This window comes from Oryctolagus cuniculus, chromosome 17 (genome assembly GCF_964237555.1).
Source record: "Oryctolagus cuniculus chromosome 17, mOryCun1.1, whole genome shotgun sequence".
NCBI lineage: Eukaryota > Metazoa > Chordata > Mammalia > Lagomorpha > Leporidae > Oryctolagus > Oryctolagus cuniculus.
In genome coordinates, this window is record NC_091448.1 from 26,437,128 (window position 1) to 26,444,059 (window position 6,932).

General features: G+C 64.2%; 1 protein-coding gene across 3 annotated transcripts; it reads left to right on the top strand.

Moving 5' to 3' along the window:
- Positions 1-5: 5 nt before the first annotated feature.
- EPN3 (epsin 3) lies at positions 6-6,932 on the top strand. Of its 3 annotated transcripts, XM_051825549.2 has the most exons (10): positions 6-140; positions 1,468-2,171; positions 3,045-3,163; positions 3,764-3,844; positions 4,086-4,214; positions 4,941-5,028; positions 5,392-5,661; positions 5,825-5,929; positions 6,044-6,274; positions 6,440-6,932. In XM_051825549.2, exons 2-10 carry the CDS (start codon positions 1,610-1,612, stop codon positions 6,760-6,762), a joined length of 1,908 nt encoding a protein of 635 aa, XP_051681509.2. In that variant the 5' UTR covers positions 6-140; positions 1,468-1,609; the 3' UTR covers positions 6,763-6,932. The 3 variants fall into 3 exon arrangements, with proteins under 3 accessions (XP_051681509.2, XP_069916129.1, XP_051681511.2); XM_070060028.1 differs by lacking the exon at positions 6-140 and having other exon boundaries at positions 1,610-2,171; positions 5,831-5,929; XM_051825551.2 differs by lacking the exons at positions 6-140; positions 3,764-3,844 and having other exon boundaries at positions 1,610-2,171.

Sequence of the window (6,932 nt, forward strand, 5' to 3'; positions counted from 1 at the left end):
TGCCCGCTGGTCGCTGGCCGCGGAGCTGAAGGCAGGTCTGAGTCACGGGCGAGGGGGCGGGCAGGAGTTAAACAAGTGTGGCTGTGGCATCCCCACGGAAGGCCAGCCACTGGCCGGCTGGACGCGCAGACTGACAGCAGGTAGGGACACTGCACTTCCTCCTGGGGCCTGTGCCCTCTCAGACAGCCCCTCAACACACACACACAGCCTGTGGGGCAGGAGCCAGGGGTCGGCAGGGCTGGAGTGGAAGGAGGGTAGAGTTGAGTGGGGGAGCAGGTCGGCCCCTTCCTGATTGCCACTTCTAGCAGCCTCCATATCAGCTGAGGCCCAGCCAGGCTGGGAGGGTGGGCGGGGCTGAGAGGTGCAGTCTCAGAGGCATGGGGAGAAGCAGCCCCCCCACCCGGGCCAGGCTGAGTGCGTGTGTGCACACCTGTGCTCCTGATTCGGCAATGGCAGCAGCAGGGGTTCCTCTTTCAGTTTCTGCAAGGGCCTGGGGCGGGGTTGGGGGGTAGCTTACTCTGGGGTCTGGTCCTGAGGCTGCTGGGAGGGAGACGGCCGTCGGAGGTGTGCCATGTGTGCCATGTGTGCCATGGGCTGTGGGGGTTTGCGAGTCCTGCTGCAGGGAGCTTCCATTCCGGCTGAGACGGTAAATCCATCCGATGAATTATTCACCAAACTGGACGACTCTGATAAGTTTTGGAGACCTAGGGGTCAGTGCCAGCTCTGTCACCTACACTCCAAGGGCTCTGCGCTCTTGCGTATCTGCCAGACACGGGTCTCTGAGAGAGGTGGTCTGCCCCCAGTGCTCCTTATGCTTGCCCTTTGGCCCGGCTCCCAGCATCGCCTCTGAGCTGCCTTCTGCCCTGCCCGGTTCATCCCTCCTCTCCCTTACCTTTGGTCTCAGATCTCAGCTCAGGCACCTCCTCTGGGAAGTCTCCCGATTCCTCTCGCCTCATATCCACATGGACTGTGCTCTTCTGCACCCCTTCACCTGACTGAGGGTGGACCAGGACAGCACAGTACCTGGCTTGGAAAGGGCCTCCAGGAAGTAGGTGTTGAAGGAACCAAACAACAGAAGTTAACACGCACCAGCGAGGAGGGTGGCCAGAGAAGCCAGAAAGGACAGAGCCTACGCCATCCCCTGGCGGGGGAGAAGGGGGGCCAGGGGAGCATTCCTGGGCACCCCGGCATCTCCAGGGGAGGGGGCAGCCTGGGGTCTTCCAGGCCCCCCCGTGTGTGTGAGGCTCTGCCATCGTGGGCAGGTCTGATACTTCCCCAGCTTCACTTTCCCCATCTGTGAATGGTAATAATGATAATGGCGTCCCCACAGCGGGATTGTGCCGATGGATGAGTGCAAAGCCAGAAGTGGCCCCTGCAGGCTGCTACTGGCAGCAGGGACAACCGGCCAGACCTCGTCCAGTCGGGTTGCGGCCCACAGCCCCTGAGTTCCAGTCCTCTCTTCCTCAGCCCCATGTGGACCCCAAGGACACAGCCACCCTGCTGAGAGTTCCGTGGTCTGCCCTCGGAGACCGTGACCTCGAGACGGCGGCCCTCTGCGGCCCTCCACCTCCGGCGGGGGCGGGGGCCGGCCACCTCCAAGTGCTCGGCCATGACGACCTCTGCACTCCGGCGCCAGGTGAAGAACATCGTGCACAATTACTCGGAGGCAGAGATCAAAGTGCGCGAGGCCACCAGCAATGACCCCTGGGGCCCGCCCAGCTCACTCATGTCCGAGATCGCCGACCTGACCTTCAACACGGTGGCCTTCGCCGAGGTCATGGGCATGCTGTGGCGACGGCTCAATGACAGCGGCAAGAACTGGCGGCACGTGTACAAGGCGCTGACCTTGCTGGACTACTTGCTCAAGACGGGCTCCGAGCGGGTGGCCCACCAGTGCCGGGAGAACCTCTACACCATCCAGACGCTCAAGGACTTCCAGTACATCGACCGCGACGGCAAGGACCAGGGCGTCAACGTGCGCGAGAAGGTCAAGCAGGTGATGGCCCTGCTCAAGGACGAGGAGCGCCTGCGGCAGGAGCGCAGCCACGCCCTCAAGACCAAGGAGCGCATGGCGCTGGAGGGCACGGGCATCGGCAGTGGGCAGCTGGGCTTCGGCCGCCGCCATGGCGAGGACTACGGGCGCTCCCGTGGTTCCCCATCCTCCTACAACTGTGAGTGGGCCCCTGGGGGCTGTGGCTGGGCCAGGGCCGGGGTCTGAGTTCGAATCCTACCTCTGTAGGCCTGAGCCATGGTAGGAACAGCAGTCAGTGAGAGAAGGAACGGTACTGCGAGGCAGTGCACACGCAGGTGATCGACATATCGTGTTCTACTGATGACCGTCAATTAGTTGTCTGATAGGGTGGCAAGGTGCAGAAGCATAGGCTTTGGGGTTGAGTAGCCTTCTCCAAGCTGTGTGACCCCGGCAACCAGGTCTCCAGACCTCCGTGCTCATCTGTAAAATGGAGATAACCCTACCTACTCCATTGTGCGAACTGAAAATTAAGCAAGGCCAGGCCCAGGGACGCCTGTGACACTGCAGCCAGACACCAGGCATTCACCTCTCTCCCTCTGCACCAGAGGGCACTGCCCTTGAAAACAGGTGACTGCTGGCCAGTTCCCGACTCTCCCCTCCCCCCTCGGCAGAAGGTTCCCCAAGGAGTCCTCCGAATGCTCTTGGCGGTTTGCTGCGGCTCTAATGCTGTGACCTTGTTGCATTGAAACCTCCCGGCCTCCCATTCCCCCTTGGCCACAAGCAGCATAGGGTCTGCCTGGAAGCATCCAAGAGTTGGAGCCAAGGGACCTGGGTTCAAGATCCTGGCAGGGCCAAACTACCCCCTCCAATCCTGAGCTGTGTGTGCACCTGCTGGGGCGTGGAAGGTAGAACCCATGCAAAGTGCCCAGCAACTGTCTGGCCTTCCGGGGGCCCCAACTGCCAAATGTCCCCTCTCCCTCCGTGTCCTTTGGGCCTCAGCTTCCTGGCAGGTGGAGGGGAGTGAGAGCCCTGGGCACCGGCATGGTCGCAGAAACCACCACCATTGTTGCAGCCTCCTCCTCGCCCCCCCGCTACACGTCCGACCTGGAGCAGGCCCGGCCTCAGACATCAGGAGAGGAAGAGCTGCAGCTGCAGCTGGCCCTGGCCATGAGCCGAGAGGAGGCTGACAAGGTGAGGTCCCACGTCGAGGCTGCGCTGGGCGGACCTGGGCAGAGGAGCCTCGGAACCCCATAGCCTTCACTTGGGCTCCCTAGCCTGGGCCCACTCCTGCCCTCCAAGGACAGCACAGGGCCCATCTGTATCCCTGGACTTGACCCTGGCAGAGGCTGCCTCCTCACCTCCAGTCCTGTCTGTCTGGGCCTCCAGAGGTGTGGCTGGGGGTTTCGGGTGGTTCTAAGGGACCCTCCCCCTCTCCTCCTAGTGGTGGCGGTAGAAGGTGAGGGTGCCAACAGATGCATTCCCAGGAGACCTGGGCTATGCTGCTCCCCACCAACTGTCCCTTTGCAGGGACAGGGACAGTACCCCTGAGGCCGTCTCCTCTGCCATGCGTCTTTGGATCCAGGAAGACTGGGCAGGAAGCAGCTGGGCCGCACACAGTGAGGCCCGGGAAGCCATCGGGGCATCCAGGAGAGAACGGGCTACCTTCCCGGCCTTGACCCTGCAGTTCAGACCCACCCCCACTCCTGGCCCTCCGCCCCGTTACTCAGCCAGGACTGGCCCGGGGTGGGGGGAGCACGGGGCCAAGTTCACCCCTCTCTTCCTCCCTCACAGCCAGTACCCCCAGCCTCCCTCAGGGACGAGGACCTGCAGCTACAGCTGGCTCTGCGCCTGAGCCGGCAGGAGCACGAGAAGGTAGTGAGTGGGCTGAGGCCCCCCTGGCTACAGGTGCTGCTGCGGCTGGTGGAGGCCTTGCTGCTGGTGGAGGTGCTACGAGGCCACTAACAGGCTCCTCACGCTGCCCCCCTGCCCCGGTGATCCTGCCGCTCTTAACCTCAGCCGCCTCCCGCCCTGCACTCTCCTGACTCAGCCTCAGGTGCCCCCTCCTGTGTGGCCTGGGCTGCTCACACACCCCCTCCTTCTGTGCCTTCTGCAGGAGGTGAGGTCCTGGCGAGGAGATGACTCCCCCACGGCCAATGGTGCAGGGGCCGCCTCCTGCCGCCGGCCAGACCAAGAGCCGGAGAGAGAAGACAGAAAGGAGGAGGAGAAGCTGAAAACCAGCCAGGTAAGGGGCAGGCTGGGGTGTGGGGCACAGTTAGCAGCTGTGTGTGGCCTATCGCACGTGCTAAGCGGCCATGAAATGAAAATGGAGGTAGGGGTGCCTATCAGCCTCGGGTTCCGGCCAGCAGCACAATGGGGTGGGAGAGTCCTGCGCCGGCATCTGAGGACCTGGAGGACCTGAGGCCTGCCACTGCCCTGGCCAGTTCCCTCCAGTGTCAGCAGGCTCCTTGGAGAGCTCCAGTTCTGATGCCCCGGCATCTTGTGTCAACCGTGGAGCCAGACGAGGGGAGGGCTCGGGCACACAGTGCCGACAGCCTCCTGGGCTCAGACACGCGCTCTCACCTTGCCTCCCCCTGGGATGTCTCTGTCCCCGTCTACCCATGGCCATGTTTTCTCAGACACTGACCCAGAGAGGGACCCTCCATGTAAACTATCTCTGCCTGCTTCTGCTCCCTGGGTTCTACCCCAGCTCTGCCTCTCTCTGGGCCTCAGCTGCCTCACCTGTAAAATGGGCACATCACCTTTCCTTGTCTAGCTCTCAAGGTGGAGAATCAGACACTGAACAGATAAGGAGGTATTTATAAACTGGCAAGCAGTGTACAAAGGTGAGGGATCGTTAAGGGTGTTTGTGGAATGAATACAGGAGGGAGAGAGCTGGAGTCAGGCCAGGGACTGCCCTTCCTGCCAGCCCCGCCCACTTCTGAGCCACGGCTGCCTCTCCCCTCCACAGTCCTCCATCCTGGACTTGGCCGATGTCTTCGTACCTGCCCCGGCCCCGCCCTCCACACACTGCTCTGCTGACCCATGGGACATCCCAGGTGGGCATGCAGGGCTGCCAGAGAGAGCCCCCTGCTCCTCCCCAGACCCTTGCTGGCAGCCCCTCCCCTACAGCCGAGGGCCACTGGGCAAGTCGCTCACCTCCCTGAGCCCCGGTGGCTTCCGCGGTGAGGACTGGGGACCTGAACGGCCCCCTCTCGCTGGAAACTCAGCAAGTCCCCTCTGTTTGTCCTCTCCGATGCGGCCTGGCCCTGGGAGAAGGCGGCCAGAGGTGCCCAGGCCTGGGGTCCAGCTCCCAGGATCACGCTTCAGAGGGGCTCAGCGTCCCAACTGGGGAACTGGGAAGAGGCCCGGAGGAGGGGTAGGTGGGCCTGGGGTTCACGTCTGCTGTGTTCTCATTGCAGGTCTCAGGCCAAGCGCAGAGCCCAGCGGCTCCTCCTGGGGGCCCTCTGCAGACCCCTGGTCTCCCGTTCCCTCGGGAAATGTCCTGTCCCGGAGCCAGCCCTGGGACTTGCTTCCCACACTCTCCTCCTCTGAGCCCTGGGGCAGGACCCCAGTGCTGCCTACTGGACCCCCCGCCACAGACCCCTGGGCACCCAACTCCCCCTACCACAAGCTCCCCAGCACGGGGGCAGACCCCTGGGGGGCCCCGGTGGAGACCTCAGACACACCTGGTAGGTGGAGGGCCAGGGGCTGGGGGAGGGGCCATGCAGGGCTTCTGGGTGCCCCTCCCTCCACAGCCAAGGGCCAGTGGGTCTGTCCTGGTACCCTGGCAAGGGCTGTCCCGTGCCTGCCCTGGTGGCCACACATCTCCTCTCCCTCTTCCTCCTCTGTGAGCTCTAGGTAGTACTTCGACCTTGGACCTGTTTGCCAATGCTCCAGAATCGGCAGAGACCAAGGAGGCGCAGGCCTTGGCCCCTGGGAAGCCAGGCAGCCCTGTGGGTGAGCAGGAGGCGGGGATGCTGGGAGGCCGTCTCTGCTCTCTGTCCTCTCTCTGCTCCTCCCACACGGTGACCCATCCCTAGGGCCGCCACTGACCTCTTGTTTCTGCTCCAGAGTTGGACCTGTTTGGAGAGCCCAGCCCAAGTTCCAAACAAAACGGCACGAAGGAGCCGGATGCCTTTGACCTGGGCATCCTGGGAGACGCGCTGAGCCAACCCGGCAAGGAGGCCCGCGCCTGCCGCACTCCGGAGTCCTTCCTGGGCCCCTCAGCCTCATCCTTGGTCAACCTGGACTCGCTGGTCAAGGCGCCCCTGGCTGCAAAGACCCGGAACCCTTTCCTGACAGGTAGCTCAGCTCCTGCTCCTTCAACCCTGGGGACCCCCACTCTCTCCCCGCCCCTCTCAGCAGAACCCACCCCCTGCCCTAAGCATCCCACACCCTCCACCCCGATCTTGCTGCTGTCTCCCCTTCCCCTGCCTACCAAGTCCCTGACCCACTCTCTTTCCGCAGGTCTCAGCGCCCCATCCCCCACCAACCCGTTCGGCGCGGGCGAGCAGGGCAGGCCGACCCTGAACCAGATGCGCGCCGGCTCGCCGGCGCTGGGCGGGCCCGTCGGGGCGGCGCTGGGCTCCATGACCTACAGTGCCTCGCTGCCCCTCCCGCTCAGCAGCGTGCCGGTCGCCGCGACCCTCCCCGCCTCCGCCAGCGTCTTTCCGCAGGCCGGTGCCTTCGCGCCGCCGCCCGCGAGCCTGCCGCAGCCGCTGCTGCCCACGTCCGGCTCAGCCGGGCCGCTGCACCTGCCCCCGCAGGCGGGCACCAACCCCTTCCTCTGAGGGCCGTCGGCGCATGCGCGCGAGGCCGTGCTCGGCACCCACCCCCCCAGGCCTGGGGCGAGGTGGTCGCGACCGTGGACCACTGAGGCAGGTGACCCCCGCCAAAGCTAGAGATGGACTGTATTTTGGGGGCCGAGGCCACGCCCCCACAATAAAGACTGGACCCAAGA

Coding starts and splice junctions, on each gene's coding strand:
- EPN3 (XM_051825549.2), top strand. CDS start 1,610: ATGACGACCTCTGCACTCCGGCGCCAGGTGAAGAACATCGTGCACAAT. Junction 2,172..3,044: donor TTCCCCATCCTCCTACAACT/GTGAGTGGGCCC, acceptor CCATTGTTGCAG/CCTCCTCCTCGCCCCCCCGC. Junction 5,930..6,043: donor GAAGCCAGGCAGCCCTGTGG/GTGAGCAGGAGG, acceptor TTTCTGCTCCAG/AGTTGGACCTGTTTGGAGAG.